This window comes from Bubalus bubalis, chromosome 15 (genome assembly GCF_019923935.1).
Source record: "Bubalus bubalis isolate 160015118507 breed Murrah chromosome 15, NDDB_SH_1, whole genome shotgun sequence".
In the NCBI taxonomy this organism is placed as follows: Eukaryota; Metazoa; Chordata; class Mammalia; order Artiodactyla; family Bovidae; genus Bubalus; species Bubalus bubalis.
Window position 1 is genome coordinate 9,958,858 of NC_059171.1, and position 23,954 is coordinate 9,982,811.

General features: G+C 39.3%; 1 protein-coding gene across 9 annotated transcripts in view; it reads right to left on the reverse strand.

Annotated features, from left to right (window-relative positions):
* RUNX1T1 (RUNX1 partner transcriptional co-repressor 1) overlaps positions 1–23,954 on the reverse strand; it is a 151,440-nt gene that overhangs the window by 108,168 nt on the left and 19,318 nt on the right. For 2 of the 9 annotated variants that reach the window (XM_045162773.1, XM_025265015.3), the window contains exon 2: positions 17,207–17,379. The exons of 2 other annotated variants lie outside the window; for them this stretch is intronic. In XM_045162773.1, coding sequence (XP_045018708.1) covers positions 17,207–17,294 — 88 coding nt within the window. In that variant the 5' untranslated portion in view covers positions 17,295–17,379. Of the gene's footprint in view, positions 1–3,773; positions 4,131–5,150; positions 5,926–6,281; positions 6,975–7,009; positions 10,689–17,206; positions 22,032–23,954 lie in introns of those variants that run through there. 5 more of the 9 variants (XM_025265014.3, XM_044928523.2, XM_044928525.2 and 2 more) reach the window with 5 other exon arrangements.

Genomic DNA, 23,954 nt, shown 5'->3' on the forward strand with positions numbered 1-23,954 from the left:
ATTTTGTTCCTTTGATGATTCCAAAGTCTGTTCAGAATATGGTTTTTACAGCATCTCCTGTGCAAACCTCAAATATCAGTGTAGTGATGAAACAGTTAATAAACATTTCTGGATGATATAATGCCTACTAAGCAAATGTTTATTCTAAAAAATATTATCTTTTTTTTCAATAGACTATTATTAGCTGTGCAGGAAGATGCCTTGTAAAAATTTCCAAATATTATTTTAAAATACATAGAAGTAAAAGGTCAAATACTCAGAAATATTAACAGAAAATAATTTAAAAAGGAAAAGGGAACTGGTGCCAGGGTTTGAAAAGAAGCTGCAACTTCTAGATGCTTGCGACGAAAAAGTAATGTCTGCACAATCTACATTTATAATTGGATATCTGCTGCTGATATAGCTGTCTTTAATAGCTAGCAGGAGGCTTGTGCACTACAGCAAAGAGTTAGCCTAAAACAATGGCAAATCAACTCGCAAGGCAAAACAGAGTGACAGAGCGTGGACTGCTGTGTTTCTTGTTCTAGTGCAACAGCATTTAGATGCCTCTATTAAAAAATAATAATAACCAGGTGCATTATCCACAAGTTCACTGACTAGGGACACTAGCAGTTGTCTGTCCATGGCAATTTCACTTCTGTTTCTTACACAAATCATCGCTTGCAAGCATTGATGTTAAAAACAGAAAAACAGTCTAGTACACAGTGGCTATAAATGCCAAATCAATTTTCAGCAGATAATAAAGTCCATGTTTTACAATCAGCAATGTACTGTTTTACTACCCAAAAATGTAAGCTAATAATATATAGCTCTCCTAAATGGAAAATGCAGATATGCTGTTTAAAAAAAAAAAAAAAGGGCCGGCTGTGAGAGGATGGATCATTTCTGCAGGGACCTTCTTAAAGCTATGTGTAAGTGTTTTGAAAATATCACATGATGTGGCCATGTGTTAAAAATTACAGCCAGTTAAGTTCTCTGCTAAGAAAAATATGTGGGCAATTTATGAAATGCACTCCAGGATGGAGCTGTCTTAAGTAAAACCAGATTTTGAAAACAAACCTTTTTTTTTTTTTTTTTGGAAACTTGAACTTAAAAAAAGTTCCAGTCACATCTGGAGAGCAGGACCATTGAGAACATTGAGAAAGGGTGGTCTGACCTAATGCTAGCCATCTTCTGAAAGAACAGCTCTATTTCTGGGCTACACAGACTGTGCTCACTTATTGTCCTTTTAAGGCAACAGTCCTGAAAGTATTTTGTAGGTCAACATATGTTCTTTGATAATATTATACCAAGATTGATAAAAATATAAATGTTTCAGAAAGCTCAGAGCCATCTCCTCCTGAAATACTGTAATTCCCAGAGTCTCCTAGCCTTCTCATAAGCAAACATTTTTCTTCCCTTAAACACAAGGATCTAGTTGTTAGTAAGCGACAGGCAGTAAAATGATATTTCCTTATATTGAGTTAAATCATAAAAATAGTATCATCTATTTCTTTAAAAGCACGTATGGCCTTCTCTTCGACTTTTCCTGGTTCCTTTTGAAATAGCATGCTATCAATAGCCAAAGTGCATTGTTTTCTTTTTTTTTTAAAAACGGACAAAGTTATAAAAGCCCTGAAACTAAGACTTTACCTACCTATCCCCACAGACTGGTATATCTTTGAATAAATTCAGTTTGTGCACATCTATTTCCAGGGATCCCCCCATTTTTATGAAAAAGGTCCTAGGTCTGAGAATTGTTCCACCAAGTTTGGACAACCAGGAGCCAATTCTGACACCTGACCTATGGAGGAAAGGTAACAGTGATGAGGATGATAAATGTCAATATATATTTAGAACAGTGACAATACCAGATTACCAGAAATATGTCCTTTTAATCTTGTACAGGTATTGTCTTACTTAAAAGTAAAAAATCTGTCCCAGATGGTAAGAATGCCCATTAATGTAAGTACATATATATGGACAAAAATATGCTAAAAACATTATTAAGAGGTAATCCGTCTGATAGTAGTGGTTAAAAAATACAGATGGGTGTCAAAAATAACCAAGTGTCAGAACTGCTCAAGTATCACCATTCTGGCACAAGCTCGTAGTCACAGCTGTTAATATGTTCTCCGCATCCAAGTACAAGGTTTTCTAACACAGTTGATGAGCAAGAGAGAGTGAGAACCACTGCCTACACTTCAGGTTACTGCTTCAGAACTAGTCAGATATTAACGACTAAAACACACTTATCAATGATTCTAAAACCTTAAATATGGTTCAATGCATTTTAAATAAGGATGTTTCAAAGAATACTTTAAAATAATGTAATTAATATGGGATAGCAAGGGTCCTACCTAATCTCTTTCACTTGTCATCGTTCACAAATGGCTTTGGGTTATTATGCGGTTCTGTTTTACCAAAACAAAATACAGACTCTACAAAATGCTGACAGATCAGATCATTTAACACATATTTATTAAAAGCATAAAAACAAGTTAGATTTGACTGATGACATAAAAATCAGATGAAACTATACAGTACTCAGGCTGAATAAAAAAACACAAGCACTTTTTCACACAGCTTCCATATCACATACTCCATGCACATGACATCTTCAGCTGCTTGGTGTATATAAATCAAGATGAGTGCTGAAAGAGTTAAAATGACCTTTCAGAGACCTCAGTCATTGTCTTTTTTAAAATTGATTTTTCCCATATTTCAGCTGCACACATCCCTCGTCCACAGAACTAATGAAAAGGTGCAGTTTGGTCACAAATGCATCGTCGCTGATGAGGAGTTACAAGACACATCCTAAAGGGAAAAACATTCTTCAAACAACTGGCAATACCTACACACAACTGTGGTTGCAGAAAACTGGCAGATACTGTTTCAAAACACCATCTGCGAGGTGTACAAACCCTGTGACCAAGCACAGCCTCTTCTGTCGGTCCTGCCCAAAAAACCCACACAAATCAGCCAGCTGGAGGATCTCTCTCTGCCTTGTCTTTTTAATCTGAGATCTGCTACTCAAAGTAGGCAAAGGGCAGTCCAGATCGTTCCTGAGAATAACAGAAACGCCCTTGCCCCGACAGGCTTCTACCAAGCTTCTCTGTTCTCAAGCAGAGCCTTCACTGGCAACGATCACAGAAACACTCTGGGCTCCAAAAATAATATTTTTCAGAGGAAATTAACATACATTAAATTTCCAGGACCACAACAGCGTCAGTAATTCAGCAGACTTTCTATTTTTAATTAACCGATTTCAATTATTTGCCTGATGACATCTCAGCGCTGTAATTTAGGACAAGACTGAAATAATCGGTAGTCCCTAAAGCTCCCTTCACTTTCTCTGACATAAACAGTTTTCGAAAGAGACCTTATCCCAGGGTTCCATCATAATCTGCACGCTCCCACCACAGATGAAATGTCCAGGATACAAGGTACAGATGACAGTCGCGAAATCCACAGCAGAAAGCATCCTTCTTACTTGAAGCTAAATCCCTCGAGTGAAGTGCTCTGGCCAACAGATAACGTGGCTGGACTTGCCCTCAGTCTTGAAAACACACCTCCCACATAAAGGCGAGGCTTCCACCCCTTGGAGCCCTGGACCTAGATTCTGATGGCTCTTTTTTAATGCCACCATCCACCTCGGTCACTGCCTCAGCCTCTGCCTGCCCACCTTAAGATACAGCCCGCTGTGGGCAGAAGGTTCTTTTCCGAGCAGTAATGAAAGGTAAGCCTGCTTCTTTTGACAAACCACAGAGAGAAAGCGAGCGGGGCTCACTCACCGGGCATTCCTGAATGCAGCGTCCTCATCCGAGAGTGGCTCTCTCTCCTAAGAGGAAGCGCGCGCCGGGCTCATGCCTCCCGTCCCGGAATCGGGGGGCCGGCAGAGCGAGGGGGGCCGGCAGGGGGGCTGGGGCGCCGGAGCCCGAGGCGGGGTGCTGGGCGCGTGCGCCTGCCAGGCGGGGACAGATGGAGAGCTGACACTCCGGATTGCACTTGGAGCAGAAATGTGGATGATGACAGGAGCACATGTGGCCTTGAACCCAGCCCCGTCTCTCCAGGCAGAACAATGACAGGGACGTGTGGGCCACCCCGGCCTCCCCTTACCCCCTGGCCCTCTCTCCGCAACTTCCAGAGCACCCAAGAACAGGAAACTAAAAATGCAGAATGATAAACTAAATGCTGAATAATTCATTCCCCACCACCACCACCCCCCACCCCCAGCCCCTTGCAAGTTAACCCTTATCTTGCCGGAAAGAAGAGAAAGGCGACCTGTCCCCCCCCCCACCCCCAACACCTCCCACGACTCACAAGGGGAGCTATCCCTTACAGGATCACAGGTTAATAACCCCCATCATTGGGCACTTCATTAAAAAACAAACAAAAAACAACAAACAAACAAACAAACAAAAAAAACGGAGGCAGGGACCTCGAAGCTTGTTTATTGAACTGGAAATCCAAAGCAGCATAAAAAACCTGTTCCAAGACCCTGTAGACTGTGCCAGTTTATCAGATGGAACAAAAGTATCAGAATCATTCCCTTTGTCAGCTTCTCAGTAGTGTGTGTAAAATAGAACACTTTGGAGAAGCAGAAGCAGACCACTTTTATTTTACTAGCGTGCTTTTAACTCCCTGGGATCCCTGTGTTGATATGCTCCAAACATGCTTAGCTTACTCTCCTCTACCTTGCATAGAGATCCATAGGAGATGAAAACAAAATCTTCACTGTAAAGCCTTTTCAAAAGCTGAACAATCATGTCCTCCTGCTTTCTGATTTTTTTGCACGCTCTTAAATGTTTATCCCTCCCATGAATAACACATACCCAGCCAGGTTCAATGGACTCTTCCCTATTAAGCTTTAATGGACACCATGATGTATAAAACTACGAGCCTTTGTTAGAGTGCTTTATCTAAAGCCAGCTATTTTCCTCTCAGCAGTCCCTCTTTAGTCCTTTGTAAAACATCCTTGCCTCATAGGAGAAACATATGCCTGCCTGCCTTGCGTGCCTTTTCTGCACACACAAAAATGCCAGGCAGAAGGAAAATACTGTTCACTTCTAAAACTCTTCCTCCATTTAACACTGGCACATCTTTCCTAGGTTTCTGTGTGTTTGTTTTAACAACACGGCACATGATGAGACACAGCCCTCAGGCTTTACCTTTCCAGTGGCTGTTCAATCCAGTATAAACAGAAACAACTCCACTCAGGAGCCTCTGACCAGCCCGCAAGCTCAATGAATAGACAGCCAGGAGCATCCCCCTTAACTCTTGCCCTGCCTTCACAGTCTTCCGCTCGTCCTGTGCCTATTCTACCCTTTCCATATGCTTCTGGCCCTTATCAGATTGATTTTCCCCCTACTTGCTGCCTCAAAGAAAGCATAAAAACAAACCCATCTGAAATCAGAGGCAGTGACTCTTGACTTCTGCCTCCTCCCTCTTCCTATACCTCTAGCCAAGAATGCACACAACCTGTTTCAAAGCACGCACACACATACCCTGCACAAACTAAAAATAGATCATCTTTGCTAAACAGTGCCAATCAATAAGAACTTCTACAGCCCCCCAATAAGAAGTGCCGTTTCATCGAGTGAACCCCTCAAAAATCCATCACTGTCAAGAGACAACTTGTAAAAAGACTACAATTCATAATGATTACTCCATTCTGTCACTAATAGTATATTGCACTCTATTTATGAGGCCAATCTTTTTGTTCATCTTAGTTAGATGTCACTTGTAATGAGGTTCTGTGTAATGGATTTCAGAACAGTTACGCACTGATCTCAAACATTCTTATGACAGAAAGCTTTATAGCAGGCATGAGTGTGATAATCAATTAACTCCTGCTGTAAGGACCTTTATGAAATCCAGCATTCTAAATCTGTAGGTTTTCATTCTTAAAGAGAGTATTTTTTTAAAGCCACTCAATGCTACATGGCACTGATTTTTTGTTTTTAATACCATACCTAAGTTAGAAAGAGAACATTTTCACAGTGGGGAAACCCAACTTTCATCAATATGCATGGTGAATCACTTCTAAAACAGAAAATCACAGGACAGAAATGCAATACACTTGAAGAAAACTGGATGATATCCGGTTTAAAAACTGGGTCTTAATATCAGTACACTGCAAGTCCCTATACCACAGCTCAGAAAATTGAACTTCCATATGCCGTGTGATTATGTATCTTTTCTATGTGTAAAAAAAGCTTTTTAAGCTGTTATCTGACTACAGTAATTGCCACTTTAAATTGATCCACATCAACAAAACCTGGATCCCTGGAGATTCTCACCTAGAAGTCTGATTGCAGAACAGGCCTCACAGAGTGTGCCTGCACCTGAGGCTAGTTCAGCATTTTCTCCAGGAACCAGTTTCCTCCTCTTATCCTTTAATCCATGGAGGCAAGCAAAGCACCAAACTCACTTGGCAGTCCTCCCTGGACAGGGAAGCCTGGATATACAGTTCTATACACTTACTTAAACAGAAATAATTTTCCCTTTAATTAAAAAAAAAAGAAAGAGTACAAGGAGCCAAGATCTCTAGAATCCAAATTGTAAAACAAAAATAGATAATCAATAACATAATGAATCCATTTATATACGTGAGTGGGGAAAAAAGAATATCTATTATATAAGTTTTCTCTGATGCAAAACACTGTCTTGAATTGCCACTAGGAAACACATTTTTAAAAATTAAAATATATTCAAAACAAAAGACGTCACTGCTAAGTATCATCCTTAGAAGAGCCATGTTAGTTAATGCATGTCTTTTAATTAAGAACACAGCATTTTCAGGGCAATTATTTTAAAGAGGGCCATCTAAGAAAATCACCTTCCAAATCAGTAACTTTAGTCAACAACTGAATGCCTAGCTCCCAAAATAATACATAAATTTTTGACAATATATTTAGCTCATTAGAAAGACGTTACGGCATTTTATTACTCTAAGGTGTTTCTCACTTGTTTCCAAAACAGACCATCCCTATCTTAGAGACTTCTCCTTAGTTCAAACCTAACTTACCAACAGGGACTAAGAATCTTCTGACACTGTCTGCAGGTAATGAAAGCTCTCTACACTGGGGAAGGGAGAGTTTGAGTTAAAGCTTTTCCACAGGTCTTCTCAACTTTCCACTTGCTTCGAGCAAGCTGTTGTGATACACTGTGACTTCACACAGTGGGTATTAAGTGAGTTAATTCAAAGGAGCTGAAATCTCATTGATCCTAATTGAAAGCAATACACCCACCCAAATACCTTCCTACCCCATCTGCTCTGGTCTGCCACCAGCTATTCAATACAAGAGAATTAATAGTTTCAGATATTCTAACTGACCCAATAAAAGCACTCATTTAAGCAGGGCTGCATTAACAAAGTGAAAAAACGAGGGCAAAATGGGTTCAAATGGAGCATTTTACTCCTAGTTGCCTTTAACAAAGCTGAAGAAGGCTGATTCTGACTTTTTATGTGCAAGACTTGATAAACTGAATGGGAAGGCACTCAGTGATCAGACAACGAGCATTGATGAATGGTCATTAAGACCCCCCTGCTCTTAGGGAGACCCGTCCACAAAGTGGCACACCAGCTTGAAAGGGCGGACTCACTAATGTCCAGATCTCTCCGCTTGCTTGTTCCACTTTCAATTTCAGACCACTGGCCACCAAATGAGGCTGACATATTGGAAAATAATGTTTTATGGGCGAGTGGTAAAAAATAAAATGGAGGCATTAGCTCTGCTTTCAAATTCAAATCTGCTAGTTTTGTCAGACCCCAAAGGTTTTGATTTTCCACCCAGCTGGAAGCTATTAGTGTTTTCTAAAGGCATCCCACTGACAGGGCAAACCTACCTAATGTGTGAGCTGTTGGGCTAAGATGGACCTCTCTTTTGGATGATTTCCTAACTTCTCATCACTTTGACAGTCAATTAAATAGATACAACACCTAATAAAAATGTACATTAATTTGTTTCTGCCACTGAAAGACATCTGAAACTGTATTAAATAAAGGCCCTAATAGGTTGTCTCCTGACAAAGATAAATCCAATAATACGTTGTCTGTAAGGAAAACAAACGGTTTTATGTTTATATAGTTAGGTTACAACGTCAGATGCAGCCAACCAGAAAGAGATGAGTGGGATAGAAAAAAAAAATTAAGTTAAAAAGTTCAGTGAAGTGTTTTATAAAGGTAAGAGGAAATCTGCCACTTTTAAACTCCTTAATATACATATTGGCTGTAAACAACCAGACACATTCACACTATTTCCCTCAGATACTTCCTTTGGGGGAAAGGACTGGCAAACACCTGTATCTCCCCTCAGTCAGCCCAAAGAAGGGCTCGCAAGAACTTTGCTAAATCACAGAAAGCAACAGGAGACATGATGGCCAGCTTGAGAATTTGAAGGTTATATAAACATCACGGGGTCAAAGGGTTATTTGGGGCTGTCCAAGAGGGCCTAAGTGGGGCAATAAGGTGGAATCAAGTAAAAGAAAACATGCTGGATAGAGGAAGCTTGTCTTAATAGGTGATTATGCCAGATATCACAGCAGCAGCAAAGCTTCACTGCTTGGATCTTTTGCAACTAGATGACAAAGTACCATACGAAACAGTGTCTCATGGAGAACATGCTGTATGGTCTGTCAAGAAATCCAACTCTACCAGGGCAAGTGGCAGGTCAAGAGCTAGAAGTCATGACCCCTTGCCTTCACCTGTGACATGTTAAACCAGAGGACTCAGGACCCTTTGATTTCTATATCTCCAATCAGTTAGAGTGAGTTAATGTGCTCTCAACTGTGATTTGAAGATTCCAATCATAACATACTTTTAAACAATAGCGATGACCTAAGCTGATAAGCTGCAATGTCTAATTTCTTTCTTTTTTTTTTTTTTTTACCATCTTCAATGTATAGAGAATACAATGTTAGTATAACATTCCAACAATTTTTTAGGCACTATTTTTGATTCTCAACTCTGGGTGAAATATAATATCCTCTACATATGAATGAAAAGACATGTATCAGTACATTTAAGTATGTAGGGACCATGTATGTGTATTTCGGTAAAATGAAATCTGTTTAAGATAAAATATCACATGCCACAAGTAAATAAAATCTATATTCATAATTACTGTGAACTGTTTCTAACACTGCTGAGTCTTTAAAATATTGCAATGTACTGAAGTTCTTTTTCACCAACAAGTTTTGATTTTCAATATCTACTATCAAAATAATTCTGAAATGATAAAAGCTTTAACACTTGCATTGTCTGCATGTTGCATTATTTAAATGCAAGCTCCAAACCCAGCATCATTAAGTGCAGATTAATCCACAGGCACCAGCAAAGGGTTAAATTATTTTTAAAACTTTAAAGTAAAACACTTCCTTAGTAAGCCGCAAGGCTGTGTATTAGCTGTATCAACTCTGCCTCCTCACACAAAAGCATTTTCCTATAAAAACAATCACACTCTACTTACATGTAAAATCTGCCAATAAGTTGCCATTTAGTTTCCTTGTATGTCTCTTCCCTACAAAAATCACTCAAATAATATAAAAGACACTCAAACTATACCCATCCCTTACCATTTGACAAGGACTATAACACTATATGGAAAACCTTTGTTGCAATGTCACCAGCTCCCCATCCTGACTAATGGCTAGTTAGTTTTGTTAAAAGCAAGGGTGATGGCGTATGCTCCAATGAACTTTCCCTCCTCCCAGCAGCAGAGACAAAAACCTGCAGCTCTGCTCTGTGCAGGCAGCCATCTGGACAGCTTTCCCTGGAAGCCCAGCCCACACCACACTGCAGGCAAAATCGGAGGGCTCCAGAGCTCTGTGGGGCTATTCATGACATACCAATTTCACATTTTCTGCTTGTACGCTTGCAACAATAAATGCTAATGAGGACTATGAATGACAATTTTAAAGACAATAAAAAGGTCTCCAAATCCCTTGCATATGGAGACACTGTTTTCAAAACTTCACCTTCTGTTACAGAGCTTTTGGAGTCCAAAGAAGAAAAAAAGAATAACCTAAGGAAAACAGTAAGATGATCAAAGCACAACTGAATCCTTAAGTTTTCGAAAGAAAGCAATCTGTGTAAGCCAAACAGACCACAGAACCCATCACCCCTATGGACAGCCCTGCGAATGCACAAGGTACCTTGATCTCTACGACCTTTGTTTTCAGCAGACATGTAGCTCAGCAAATGCAATTCCTACAAAACACTTATCACTTTTTTTAAAGTTTAGGAATTCGAAAGGCAGCATTTGTCCAAAAATAATATAATCATCATCATTAATCACACTTTGGCAAAGTAAGTGTTTAACATCCCACACATCTTTAACTAAATGTAAATGCAAAGTGGTCCTCTTCTGAAGACATCTATTCTCAAAATAATGCAATGGTTCTGGGTGATGAAACTATAAATCACGTTTATGTGCCTCTTTTAATTTTTCTCTATTTTCCAAATCTTCTAAAGCGAGCATGTATTACATTTTTGAACCAGAATAAACAATAAATATTACTTTCAATACAATGAAAGTGCTGAACAAAAGATAGAAATGTTTTTGACCTTGGTAGCAATTAAACTATTTTTCACAGCAACAAAAATAAAACAAAAGATTCGTCTTACTATAAATTGTGTGCAGGGTAGTCTTCTCATTAAGAGGGATTAAAACACTTTCAACAAAATCCACCAGGTGGAGCAAATACACAGCAATAATAATAAAAAAAAAAAATCCCAGAATCTTTTCATCATATTCCACCCTCCCCCCAGCCCCCTGCCACAGGACTTTTCTCTCTAACAAACTCTCCATTTCTCTCTCTCCACATTGAAAATTAGTAAAATCTATCCGTACATATTAATTTGTCACCTTTATAAACAAATTCAAACTTACACAAAAAAAGATGTTTAACTACCACTGATTCCATTAAAGTTTTCATTCCAAAACGGCTTTATTTGTTCAAATAATACCCAGCACAGTGTATATGCTTTTATAACAATATAAATTTTTAAATTACTGTTTCATTCTGACCCTACTGGGTTTCGCGGTCATGAACCCCCTTCTCCTCCTGCTTCACAAGACCAAGCAGCAGAATAGAACGTAATTCTGTACATTCTGAAATACACCGAACAGTAGTTAAAACCTATAAAACTCAACCGAATAATTCTTACTCTGTATGGAAATTTCACTTCTGACTTTTACTAAAATTACTCTTAATTGCAGGCACCAGACTACTAAAATTTTGGAATACTGTGGCTTTTTTTTTATCTGTTATACCAAAATGTCCTATTTTGATTCCTGATGATAAATTAACACATGCCCACGGTTACTAATAAATTTTGGCATTTCCCTTCTCCTTTCTGGAGTAATTCACTTCCTCCCAGTCTCTTTTCTCAAGGATCTGCTTTTTTTCTTGCTGTTTTCACTCCACATTTACTGGGCACACTCAGCACGAGGCACCAACGCCACTTTCTTACTACCTTGCTCTTTAATTCCTGGTGCCACCACCTGCAAGCCACAACTCTTCCCCAGACACTTTTCAAAGTCCTCCAGGTTTTTCTCACGTTATACACTCCCTGCTGCTAAGGCCTAATACTGTAACTGGCAGTAACGTTACTCGCATAATAAGAAAGCTCTAGGTAGATAGAACTTCCAGAAAGCTGAAGCCTGAAAGAGGGAACCTAAAGTTTGTCAGTGGAGGAGGACACCAGTCAGGAATGTTGACTGCGGCTTAAATTATATTTACATGTTTTCTTTTCTCATGTTTATACTGATGTTGAAAGAGAAAGACTCTGAAAGAAATGCAGCAGGCTGATACATAAATAAACATGCAATGCCTGAGGATACACATAACACTTATGGCAGAGCTACTTATGCTAGTGCATAATAGATCATGGTGATGCCAGCTCCATCACAAGACGCACCAGGCTAATCCAATTATTTAAATGATTATATACTTTTTGCTGGAGTGGTAGACAAACACATAAAATATTGACATTGCTTCCATAAATATAATATGAAAAATAAGATTTGAAAATCGTTCCTACGAAACTCTCCTCTGCAAAGTCCCAGTGTCTTTATTCTTTGCAAAGAATGGAATCAATTTCCTGAAGCTGGGCTCCTGCACAACACAAAGGTACATACAGCTCTCTTTACCTGCTGCAACTCCTATTAACATTAATGGGATGCACGTATGTGCATCTGAAGGGTAAATGCCCTTAAGTTTGCATGACAGAATCCTAGTGAAGTAGTTGGAAAAAGCAAATCACTGCACATGTATTCACACTTTCCCCTCCCTTTGCAGGAAACCCCACCACCACCACCTTGCCCCACCCCCCTCCAACAGCACACCCATTTCATCAGGCCACATTGTGGATAAAGAACCTGCTGGATTTCCTCATGGAAAGATAACATCTTGTTACACTCTGGGGATCTCCCAAATGGTTCCATCTCCAAGCATTCCTCAGAGTCTTCACCCTATACGACTCTCAAATAGGCCACACGTTTCTGTCCACCTAGTATTTCTTACCATCCCCAGCTACATCAAAGGGTGTGGCCCTTCCCACAGCAAATGTGCAAGTCCCCATATGTAAACTGCATGGAAAAGGAAAAAAACCAATCTTCACTGTTCTGTCATCTTTGTTTAAAAAATGGACTATTCTGTTCTCATGGACAGATGAAGATTCCAAAACGGCCTCGTAAAAATAACCTCTGAATTACTAGTTTCATACCAAACTACCAGTGAATCTGACCCAAAAAGGCAACATGGGAAGGACAGTAAAGAACAAGAATTGGGAAAATAAGAACCCATTAACTGAGACCAGTCCTGCACTGGTTAACGTCTGTGGCTGCTGACAGAGATATGTGTTTCATGGCGAGGCCAGAATGTAAAATGAAAAAGACAGATCTTTAAACTCATTAAAAACAACAACAACAACAACAAAATCAGCACGTCTGTCAGCTTGGTCCAGAAAGAGAGAGAGAGAGAGGAGGGACACAGCACTGGCAGGAACCTCCAATTCCTGACCAAACCCTCTTCCACACAATGCCTCCAGAAAGCAAAGGAACCGGGGCGGGAGCCAGCCTGACGCTGGCGGACAGACAGGGCTGGACGCTCAGGATGTCGGAGCGCCAGGCGGCCGCGGAGATACCGGGCGTTCACACACCCGCCGGCGGGCTGTTTGGCTCTTCAGGTAATTAAACGAGGAAGCGGGGTGCTGGGGGCGGGCCTGACCCCGAGGCTCCCCGGCGCCCCGGGTCTGCAGACGGACTTCCGCGAGAACCGCCCGGAGCATCAACACAGCAGCTCTCTCCTCCTCCCTGTCCGTTTCATTCTGCACCTCTTCCTAAAGCTGACCCAGAAACACATCCTCTCCACAAAAACAGCCACACCAGGCTCGGAGCCCCTGTGTGCTGCAGAAACCTTTGTGCTGTTCCCTGCCAGGACCCTCCAAATTTTAAAAAGAAAAAAAAAATGCCCTCATGGCAGGAACTTCGTCAAGATTCATCTAAGCCAAATCTAGGTAAAAACGGGGGCATCTTCAGCAAGATGTGTTATTCAAAAAGAATACTACCCCGCTAATCATGTGTCTTCGCTTGCACCTGATTAAAGTATGAATCTTTACCCTCAGAAAGCTCCCCAAGAAGTCAGTGATTTTGATAACCCAGTTCACAAATGAAACACTGGTTGGATGGTGTAATGAATACTGTTCTTTTCCGTTTTGATAACGAGCATTATGGTAAGCAAATACCACCTATGGTCTGGTTTATTATGTCTCATCCAAAATCTTAATTTTTTAAAAAACTCTAAAATGTTTCTTCTCTACAAAGAAAGTCACTAGGAAAACTCAGGAATGTTAAAAACAAATCCCTTAAAAGATAAGAAAGCAGAACACACACATTAAGTAATGATTAGAATCATATAAATAATATATTCTTTCTTCATCTCAGAATCCATAGAGTAAAATATTGGCTGAAAGAGACAGAGACCAAAAGAGAGATGAATACAAAAGCATGCCTGCTTGTCTGTGTTCAACACAAAGAACATTCAATGAAAACAACTGGCACGCTGCCAAATTCCTATAGCGGCAAAGAGATTCAAATAAATGGATTTCACGCATCACACTGACCTGGGATCAGTGTGTAGTGCTACAATAAGCTCAAAGCTCCATGTGGGGTAAAGCCCATTAATGCTATCAGACCTCTCAAACATGACCAAGAAAAACTAGAAATAAATGCAAATGCTCTCAAACCTCAGCAATTTTGCTTAAGAAAATAACTCTCTTCTTTTCCTAATAAAGATACAAATATCTGAAGGTACACAGCACCATCTACATTAAACGTTTTTATTTTTAAAAACACAAGTGTGGCTTTTGAAACGCATACAGTATCTTAAAAGTGGTACTAATAAATATCCCATCCCATGATTCGAGCATAAATACAAACACTTGGCAACAAGTTTCCTGTGTCCTAACTGCTTCCATTCTAATGCCCGTGCATCTTTTAGATGACCAGTTAATTTTTTTATATGACAAATACTGGAGCCCTTCCTTAACAGCTTATAAGAGCAAGCTCCTCAGGCTGGATACCACTCCTGACTGTCCCAAATCTGCCCAGTCCTCACAAAGACACACAATAACAAGCTGTAGAAAACTGAACATAATGCATATTTAGGATATGCTTTAAAACTCTAGGGGAAACACAGCAGCACTTTGCCTTTACATGAGCCCCCACCGAAGCTGCTGACTGCTCCTAAGGCATCACTGTTCTCCTGGCCTCCCCAAAGGCACAGGCTTGTCTCCTGGTGACCCCCGCCTGGCTTCAAACTCATCACAGGGACCAGACTCTCTAGCGCCACCTGAGGCCACTGCCGCTTACTGCCCCAACTGTTCACCAGCTCCTAGTTCTTTGTTTTTTCTGCTTCCAGATTACAACCCCAAGAATCCAATGGACTCCACGTTTTTTGTAAATTTAAAGTACGTGATTTCTGTTTCTCTCTACTTCTTGGCTCAACCCCATATTTATCTATATACACCCTCTACCATCACACAAAAAAAGAAAAAACTAGGAGTAAACTTTTCAATACCACATGAAACATAAAGAAAATCCAACAGTTATCAAATAGGCAAACACACACAATTAGATACATATATGCACATATATGTGTGTGTACATACATGTGTATATATACTGTGCGTGGACACACACATCATTTTAAGTATGCATACTCACACACACAAGAAAGAAGAAACAGCAGGGTGTTTTTGATACCTGATGCTGAGGCTTGGCATTTGCATATTATAACAAACAAAATGCATTAACTTGTTTTAAAATATGTCTCTGTCATGCATTTTTGCTTTAAATGTGAATCTTCCATGCTGCAATGGTCACAGAGATATGCCACGTGACCAGAAGAGAGCATGGTTAGAATGGTGCGGAGGTGGATAAAGACCCTGACACTACATACCTGCAATACACGCTCAAGTTTTAAAATCCAATTTTATTTTCCAATTTGAAATCTGCACCTTATATATTTTGATCATACTGTTAAACTGCATCCCCATACAGATACATAAGGCAGAAAGCAGAGAATTATATCCTCTGTGAAACAAAGTGCTTTCTTCTGATGGAAGATGAAGAGAAAGCAATTCTAAAGCAAGGGTTGCTGTTATTATTACCAGTTTGTTTCCTTTATGCTATTAACACCTTCCTTTCTACACTGGACTTGAGAAATCTTGTTGCTTTTTTTTTTTCCTCCTGAATCTCCCTCCCACCACCCACCCATTCCCACCCCTCTAGGTTACTAGAGAGCCCCAGTTTGAGCTCCCTGAGTCATAGACCAAATTCCCATTGGCTCTCTATTTACATAGGTTAGTGTATATGTTTCCATCCACTCTCTCCATTTGTCTCACCCTCTCCCTCCTCTCTGGACTTAAGAAATCTAATCAACAAAAATTTGAGTTCTCAAAAAATTAATTTTTAGTAACAATAGTACTTTGGTAGGAAGACAGAAGCAGAAGTGAGAGATGGATGTCTCAGCTACTCAGTAGGCTGAACTCCTTGTCTTCTCTTTTGAATTGATGTCTCTCACTAATTACGGTAGAAGAACATCCTAACAGGATGATGGCGGAAACGAAGACAAATACAGACAGAAATTAAATCATGACTTAGGTTATCTCAAAGGAGCCTAGAATTGTACAGAGAATCATTTCACTTTCTCTGGACTTTCAACAACAAAACACCCTCATTTGCCAATACCTTCTCGGAAACTTGAAGAACAAACCAGTATGTCTTCATAGGAACCGCAAAAGTAGATGTTATGTGTGTGCTGGGGGTGCGGGTGGGGGGCATCTGTGTTTCCAGAACACTGGCCATGAACGGTAAATATTTTGCTACCCTCTTTTCCATATAGTCAAGCAGGCAGTCACAGGACTTCAAAAACCCCCTCCTAATCACTGGAGTGCCAACCAGTATCACAGAACATTTGCATTGCCTCTCAGCCCTTCCTAGGCATGGTTTATCTTTAGCCATCTGTACTTCTGTTCCACTCCACTAAGCCTGAAACAGAGCTGGCTGCTGGAGGCATCAACTCTCTGGAATTCATAATACAGGCCTGTCCTTAATTATTAAATGTTGCAGACTTTAAGAAGTCACTTGCCAACTGGAAAAAGGTTTACATTTTGTTTACAGTTTTCCTAAAGTTAGATATCACTTTTTTTTTTTAATGTGCCTATGGACACATTAAAATAAATTCTGCTTAGAAAAGAACATTTACCCACAAGTTTTTTTTTTAATCCAAATCAAACAGAAGAAACAATAAATTGAATAGCATTTTTCCCTCTTTAGTCAACAAACTGTTTCAGAAAATACCATCTCTAGTTACAATAAACACAGAAATCATGGCATAGTTTTTACTCTTTAACTCCAAGTACATCTTATAACAGATGCATTACAAAACGTGGCGAGAAGCACAGCAACAAGAAGAGGGGTAAAAACAAAATTGGTACTTAATCATTTGCTATCAAACAAGGATCTCACAGCCAATCCCACATCCAAAGATTTCAAAGACAATTTCTTAAAATATGTAATACAAATTTTTTTATCAACCGGCACTAGAAAAATAAAGGAAAATCTTTACAAGAATAATTTATTAGGAAAAAAAAACAAAAGATTGATTTTTGGCATGTAAGTAAATCACAAAGTCAAAATATTTGTCTGTTCCTTACCTTGACAATATTCAAAGTTCCCCTTTTTCCGGCAGTCACCTATTACTAAACTCAGTGCTCTCCAAGTGTTTCTTTTGACAGATATCATTCTCCACCAATCGCTCTGCTAATTTCCTCTCTCCTTTTCTGACTGGGACAGATATTATGTTCACCAGCCCAGAGATCAATCTTTTCTATTGACAACAACAAAGGGAAAAAAAACGCATATATCACAACCAGTCTCAAGTATTACACCCATCTACTTAAAATACTAGGCCAGTTTTGTTTAAGAAACAGATACAAGCCCTTCTAAATCTTAGAAAAATCCAAAACAACTCCCATTTTCTGATTCCCTCCAGGGCTCTAAATCCTCCAATCATCTGACTCAAAGCTAGATACTACTCTTCTTTCCTTAAGTTGGGTCTAAAACATACATACATCAGTACCTTAAAAGAACACATTAGATTTTACCTGTTTTATTTTTTAAAAAATTAATCTGTCAGTTATAGTTTCTTTAGAAAATGCTTTTAGACACTGCATTTTTAGTTTTATTTTTTTGGAATTTTACATGCAAGTTAAATCATGTGGTATCCCCATTGTTTCACTGTTATGAAATTTACACACTGCCATCATTCCGAAACAACTGATAGCAGTGACTAATCATCTTTATGCAACCAACCAATTTGAAAACAACAATTGTTAGTGAATCGTTTCACCAAATAAACCAACTTCTACTCCTTTTTATTTTTCCCTAAAGCAATCCAGATATTCTCATTTGTCCTGCTAGATCCGTCAGGCTTACCGTTCATTCATTCATTCCCAAACGCCCACTATTTATTACTCACCCACTACTACTAGTACCACCACTACTCTGAATAGAACAAGTATTACTATTTAGTTCTAATAATCTATGAGATATAATCTAGCACAATCATATGCACATAAAGCAGTAACTCAATAAATGCAAAAGAACAGATTTATAAAAGCAGTCTCAAAATATTACTAAGGCTATTACTGCCATTTTTTAAGAGACCAAACTATTCCCTAGAAATTGAAATCGGTGAATATACATGCTCTAATGGACATAAATAAGCAGATTCTATTATTTTTTAAAAAAGCAAACGCCCTTTATACACAATGACTCTTCTATCATGTAATCAGTTGTTTCTCATTCTTAATGGCAACATTTAAATATATGTATATTGTAAACAGAAGATAAATAAGTGCTATTAGGAAAAAGAAGGAAATGGATACTTTTCTTAGATTCGGGTATGATTTCTGATATTTAGTGCCTCAACAACTTCAACAAAAAGCACTGGAGAGCCTGATACAGTAAATTCTACCTGTGTGGGCCATATTGAACAATCTCCATTAAACAAATGAGGGAAGCCAAGTACATACAAATCCCCTAGAGTCTAAGTCTTTTTCCTCCTTCTCATGACTGCTAAACACCAGACTACTGTCTGGGTTTATTATCAAAACTGGTATAGTGGGTCTCAGTTTTGAGGCACATAAAACTACCATGTGGATAAACTTTTATAAGATAAATCTCTCAATTATAACTGATCTCCCAGTATAGAATATATTGTTTCACTTTTTAACTTCACATGTGTCTGTTTTAATCAGAGTATTCTGAAGTGAATGGAGAAAAGTTGGCAGGAAGATAGTGTTACAAAGTATTTCAAGGGTACATGTTTTTTCTTAAATGTTAACATGGCACACAGATATACATTCAGGTAATACACAATGTAAACCTCAAGTTACCCCTGAGGATTCTTCCTACTCAACAATTCTTATATATGAAACATTATATCACAGTCAATAAGATAATTCACCTAAAAAAAAAAGAGGGGGCACTTCAAAATAATGATACCTCCAACACAATAAATGATCTTTTGATATAAAATAACAATAAAATGAGTAATGGTAATGAGTACTAAAGAATACACATTCAGATTATTTGTGATACTTACACACTAAAGTCTATATCACATGCAACTGAAATTTCTCTATCTTTAATATTGCTTTGTTCCAATCCTCAGCCATCAAATCTGCAAAAATCTCATTATGAAGTGAACATACACTGAGACCAGTTTAAAAGCTAAACTCTACCAAGAGTAGAATGCCTCAAACAATTTGTAGTTCTACAAGAGTGTTATTAAAAAGGCTCAACATGTTGTATTACCATGGAAATTGTGGAAAACATACATTCCCAAACAAATATTACTTTTTCTCAATGGTATGAAGTAATGAAAACCACATGTGTAAATCTGTGATCCGTGCAGTAGTTCAAGCTGCAGCTAATAGAAAATACAGAAAGTGAACTCTGCTATATAAAGGATTCTTGTTACAGAAATATAATGTGAAAACCAGATGCAGACAGAAAATCTTAATCACAGATGGGAATGTAATCACTGGCACACAGAATACTTTTTTGATCAATCTTAACCATATGTGCAATGTATTTATTTTCTAGGGAATGCAATAACTTGAGAGAACCTTCTATTTGAATTCAGTTAACCTCATATTTATAATGCTTTTATCTTACTCCCCCATCCCTTCAATGTGTACACTGAGCCAAGGTTTTAAAAGGAAGAGTTGCTGGCCTTGGCAAATCCTTCTTGTATCAGTTTATCTTTCAAAGTTTTAATAGGATGTAAAAGACTACACACATCAGACTCAACCTCAAAAGCGATCAAGTGCAATTCCCCATTTCTGTGTTTCTCAATCACTGCCAGGAATCCCTTCACTGCCTAAACACATTTCTATTTAGAATTACATCAACACTTGGGGCATTTTTTCCCTTAGTAAATAAGACACAGCTATTTCAAAAATGAGGATTTAACACACCTCTTTTTATCAGTCTGAAGTGAATCAACTCTTAATTTTTCTGTTTCCTTTTCACAAAAACATCTTGTAACATAAAGACCGTCCCTTTACTTTAATAAAAATACAATTAGTTTTCTGTTCCACAAAAGGAACCCGCGATATTATAACCAACTTAGAAAACACTTTATCTCAGTAAGCACAGCCCCTAGTACTGGGCTGTAGCTTACACCTGTCAAGGCCTTCACAGTCTCATTTGTAGGACAATTCTGTATCCCCCTGGTTTGAAACAGCCTCACTTAGGACTACATTCAACTTCTAACAGGAAGTGGTTGGGACACTGTTATTGGGGTGTCCCTCATCAGAGGTCACATGAACTCAATTTCAAGACTCCAACTGCACAAGATTCCTTAAGCTTCTATGACATATACTCATCCTGAGTCTCCTTCTCTCTTCTAACTATTCACCCCCTGATATATGCATAGAAACATATAGTCCTTCTTCTTGCCTCATTCTGACATTCAAGACCCACCATGATTTGGCACTAATCTGCACCTTTTCAGCCTCTGCTCCATCCATCCCCTTAGAGGGTGCAGCTCTTCAGTGGATAAACTCCCACAGAATGCAACATCTCATCTTTATGGATTTGTCCATTAACTCCTCCAGACTAGTGGATGACTAGCTTCTTCTCAACTCAGGTTTCCCTCAAGTGTAACCTCAGAGACGGTTTCCCTCCTGTCCAAAGTAAAGTCTCTCCACTACCAGCAGCAACCCCCACCATTCTCTCCAACATTGGTTTAATTGTCTTCATTGCATTTAACACTATGGTGAATAATCTTACAACTGTTTCTATTGTATGCCTCCTACTCCTCAACTGTAAGGTCTATTAGAGCAGGGGTCTTGTCTGTTTTGCTCATTACTCTATCTTCCAAACTTAAAACTGTACTTGGCACCTAAAGACAATGAAAGAAATGAATCCCACCTAATGAAATGCTATAAAGGTCCAATTCACACCCAATGACCATCACAGACATTTCCGTGACCACTCTCAAGGCCTACGATCATTCTTTCTTCTTTAAATTGTAACAGCATTTATGGTCTGTATCAGGCTGGGCAACCTTTATCTTCCAGATACTGTTCATACGAGCCCATTCCCATCAATACTGTACAAACACAGGCTGCTATGGAAATCACGCAGGGCATCCACAGCTGAGAAGCCAGCCCTTCCTCCCAGAGGAAGCACTGGGAAACCACGATTAAGGACTGCAAGTAGCATTAAGTCCATCCAACCTTTAAGGTTGTTACGTGCAGACTTATCCCCCAATTGAGTTTACCAAGTGGGTTTCCTGCTCTGGAAAGGGATCCCATCTTATTCTCCTTCTGTCTTCAGATCTTACCTTGATGCAATATATGCATTTTGTTGTAACGGCCATGAGAGGGGCCAGGTTTAATCAACAGTCTTCAAGCCCAGTGCCTGACTCATAGAAGGAGTTCACTCAATACTGGCTGAGAGAACAAAGGAATAAAAGATAACTTATACTACCTTGTCTTTCTTCCAGCTTCTTCCTCTTATTGTCATAAAGCACCATTTTAAAATACTTCAGATATAAAAGATTAAAAAATTAAACAGAAGGCAGGTGACCAATCTATGAATTATTTTTAGTCAAGGTGACAACATAGGATGATCAATAAGTTAACAAAGCAGACAACTGAAAATAGTAGGAAGCGCCAAAATTTCTCCTCTGCTATAGATATAATCTTCAATAAAATAAAATCTCCCAAAATGACTGTTCCTTACCTACAATGACCACTTAGATGCCCACTCCATACAGATGGACTGGAATCTCAGGTCTTAACACTTATGAGCTATTTGACCTTGAAACAAGTCACTTAACCTTTCCAAGCTTTAGATGTAAATCTCTACAACAGGATGATTATACCTAACTCACCAGGATGAAAGAAGAGATAATCAATTGAGAGCAGAAGGAACGCAATACCTATTTTAATATTATCATTTAAAGCATTAAAGCACTATGTCACTATTCAAAAATGACCTAGTGCAATCACAAAATCTTTTCTGAGAGTCACTGCTGTGCTAAATTATGATCAGTCAACAATACCAAAGTATGTGGACATAAGCTGCAGGTCCCTGAACATTTTGCAGTGGAAAAAAATAAAGAAATAACCACAAGCTAATGTTTCATGATTCTTTTCCTCATCTAATTTCATCTGTGGAAGATCACCTAGAGGATAAGCAAAGAGAGAACCAATTATTTCCAAAGATTGGTTTCTCCAAATAAAGGCATCTGTTCCATCCCAGAAACTTACACATAAAAGAAAAACAAGACTTTGAAAGTATATGCATTCATGGTTGATGGCCACATGGCTAAAAAAAAAAAAATCTGTGATTGTCCAACTGCAAATATGGTCTGGTTGCTGCTGTTCGTCAACAGCTGATCTCTCTCTCTCTCTCCTTTCTTCCCTTTCTTTTCCCCCTCTCTCCTTGCCTCAGAAACGAGTAGAGCTGTTGCTATAGTTCTGTACTCCAAATGGTAACTTTTCTAAGTACAGTGAGAAGTTTTGACAATTTTCCATTTTAATTCCCACCTGCAGTCTCTGTGGCTGGCCCTGTCCATGGGTAAAATGAATGGGATGTTAGAATTTGAAGACTTCCAGCGGAGCGGTAGTGAGCTCTAGAACAGAGGAGCCTGGGAGTCAGAAAATCCTGGTTCAGACCTCAGCCCACCACTCACGCAGGGTGATCTTGGGCAAGCGAGGAAGCCTCTAGGAGTGACTTGCAAATGAGCTCACTCACAGGTGAGTATTAAATAAGGCAACATGTGAATGTCACTCCCTGAAGGCATTCACTGGACCTCCTCCCCACATGCATCTGGCAAATTGAGAGAGAGAGGGAGAAGGAGTTAGAGTATTCGGGAGAAGTTCTCAGCCTGAGATCTGTCCAGAAAACAGACATGGCAACCCAAGGAAGGACCAACAGGAGCCCCTGGCACCTAAGGGGTCAAAGGGGGACTTGGAAGAAGGAAAGCTGGGAGTCACAAAGATGGTTTTTAGCTGATCCAAGGGACAGTTCCAGCTCAGAAATATGTCCATGCATACAACACTCTGTGTATAATTTCAGGCAGCTCATCCTTTACACAAAGTACAGTTATGAGCCATATTGTAAAAAAAGAAATAAAACAGGTTAAGATATGCATTTATGAACACACAGGTGACTTAAGCACTTCACTTTGCCCAGGGCTGCTATACATGGGGGTGCTTTTCGGTTGCTAAAACTTAAAGCTAAAATATGGTGGCAATAAACTGTACATTCTATGATATGAGAACACAATAAAAAGGGAACAAGGGGGAAAGGGACTGGGAAAGAGATGACATGATCTTGCAAACAAAGATTTCACTTTGGTCTTAGCAATGAAATATTTGAGGACAGTATTAAGTAAATAACTGGAATTCAAGGCAGGAACTTTCACCAAATATTTAATAAAGCATCAAAAAGTACCCCCAACTGTTCCAAGCTCCTACTTTTAAGGAGTTTACAGATCAGGAGAGAAGTCTGAATCACATGGATAGCAGAAAAATGTTAGATGTGATAAATTCTATCTTTGAAGAAAAGATAGAAGGTATCTTCTTCAAGGAGATCAAACCAAGCCATCCTAAAGGAAACCAGTCCTGAATATTCATTGGAAGGAATGATGCTGAAGCTCCAATACTTTGGCCATCTGATGTGAAGGACTGACTCATTGGAAAAGACCCTGATGCTGGTGAAGACTGAAGGCAGGAGGAGAAGGGGAAGACAGAGGATGAGATGGTTGGATGGCATCACTGACTCGATGGACATGAGTTTGAGCAAGCTCCAGGAGTTGGTGATGGACAGGGAAGCCTGGCGTGCTGCAGTCCATGGGGTGACAAAGAGTCAGACACAACT